This window comes from Coenobita brevimanus, chromosome 68, assembly GCF_032717465.1.
Source record: "Coenobita brevimanus isolate Jiangsu-jjx chromosome 68, ASM3271746v2, whole genome shotgun sequence".
Taxonomy (NCBI): Eukaryota; Metazoa; Arthropoda; class Malacostraca; order Decapoda; family Coenobitidae; genus Coenobita; species Coenobita brevimanus.
The window spans coordinates 22,223,587-22,225,563 of record NC_137021.1 but is presented as its reverse complement, the minus strand read 5'-3'; the positions used below and the strand labels follow the sequence as shown (position 1 = coordinate 22,225,563).

The 1,977-nt window shown below is 40.6% G+C and overlaps 1 protein-coding gene across 1 annotated transcript; it reads right to left on the bottom strand.

Moving 5' to 3' along the window:
• Nucleotides 1-839: 839 nt before the first annotated feature.
• LOC145405860 (uncharacterized) lies at nucleotides 840-1,696 on the bottom strand. The gene is made up of 2 exons (XM_080277116.1): nucleotides 1,526-1,696; nucleotides 840-1,082 (listed from the first exon to the last, which is right to left on the bottom strand). The coding sequence occupies exons 1-2, from the start codon at nucleotides 1,694-1,696 to the stop codon at nucleotides 840-842; spliced, it is 414 nt and encodes a 137-aa protein (XP_080133242.1).
• Nucleotides 1,697-1,977: the final 281 nt, after the last annotated feature.

Genomic DNA, 1,977 nt, shown 5'->3' with positions numbered 1-1,977 from the left:
TAGGAGTTTCAATATCAACCCAGTGATAATATCCAAATTTATACCAGGTTGTTAACCAATAAATTCACACAAGATATGCCAAATATACGATATATCGGTAGATTAGTATTATACGAGTTATCTGTACTCAATTGGGAAGCTTAATGAACTTTATGGGTAAAACAGTCTACAATCATTGACAGTTTTATGAAGGATGACCCATACAATATTCTTATGCAGCAAGTCAAAGAGAACTTAAAAGTGTTAAATTAATCAATTAAGTAAATATAATTCCTACCACAGTAGAAAACCCATTATTGTTTTGCAAAACATAGGATTTGCTTCCAGCAGAGAAATCCCTATTAAAATGCCGTATGGCAAATAGTTTTGGTTCAAGTGTGTGCTGCCCAATATTGTGTCTTTGCAGTTGCCAGTTCATGGATGCCGATGCTCATTAGTGCGTGTCAATTAGTGGTTAACACCTGGGTTCCGTAATCTGAGTGTTGTGTAGTTTAATGTATTTCATAATTTAGATACCTGCATATCAACGAACAATAAGGTAGTAGCATGACGAAGCAAGAGTAGTTAAATTACTTTTTTTTTCCACGGACTAGCTATTGTGACTGCGAGATGCTTACATATGGCAAAAAATAGGAACAAGTAATGCTACAATATGTATAAAGTAGACTGTGCAACTGTGATTAACATTAGAACATTCTATTAAATATTGTAGTTACCTAAAAGTTCTAACCCTTACCTCGTAGAGTCCCTTCTCCATAAATGTATTTTGCCGTGGTTGCTGGAAGAGAACGACTTCTCATCTGTGAAGATGGTCCTCTCCCAGAACTCCATCCCTTTGTCTATAAACTGCCGAGGAAAAAGGCCAGCCTGGCAGCGCGGTGTGTGTCGGTGAGTTGCTCTTTCTTGGCCGGCACTCGGTGGTGGATGCCTGCCTGATGTAGCCTATGACGAACAGTTTCGGCTGACACTTCCAACGACAACTCTTCCCTGATCGCCTTGGTATTTGTAAACTGGTCATTTTTAGCTGCCTGAATGATCTGCTGGTCTTCCTCCTGACTAGTGACTCGCGACCGAGATCTCCTCTCTCAATACACCAAGAAAATAGGCCATTAATTTTATGTATAAGTTAAGCGGCGGGAATACCGCCTTAAGTCTGGAAGACCCTGTATAATGAGGAAGAGATATTCAAAGAAGAGGGGACAGCAGCTAGATGGAAACAAAGAGAGAAGGAACAGTTTAATTAAGAACTGAAAGGGTGTGGCTGGGGTCCGTAAGGGTGCAATAACCCATAAGTAATAGTACGCCCTACGGGGATTTTGATGTATAGACAATTCTACATATTATACACTTTCTTGTGATCTACAACAAAATGATCATGTGGACGATCAGTAGAGAGACAATAATCTTAATTTCTCACCAAAATGAATACTCAGATGTTATTTTTCTTTGACAAAATATGTGCTTTACACATTCGGAAATTTGCAGGCATAATTAATAAAGACCCTTAATCAAAATAGATTGTTACCAGCATACCCAGGTCATTCAAATTTCCAGTGTGATGCCAACGCTCGATCCACTTCTGGACGCAAGATCTTGAGCACCCCACTCGCTGTGCGATGCCCCTACTGCTTATACCCTCCTCGTGCAGAGTAATGATGCGGGCACGCCGTGTGAGCTGGGTGTTGTGGTGGTTCATCACGATGAAGAGGGCAGTCCAGGATTGATTTGGTCTTAGCGCCACTGACCGTCCACATCGGCTTCGGTACTCGAGGATTGGCTCTCTTCTCGTTGCCACAGAATGTGATTGGCTCTCACTGACAGAACCAATGAACTCCTCACTGACTAACACGGCATTTAGGATCGCCGCTACAACTTTTTCCTTATTATTTTTTTTTACAATTTGAGTAATAATATTGAACGCTATTAAATTTACGGTAGTCGAAATAGGCTATACGAGAAAGACAGGTTTCTTCGATT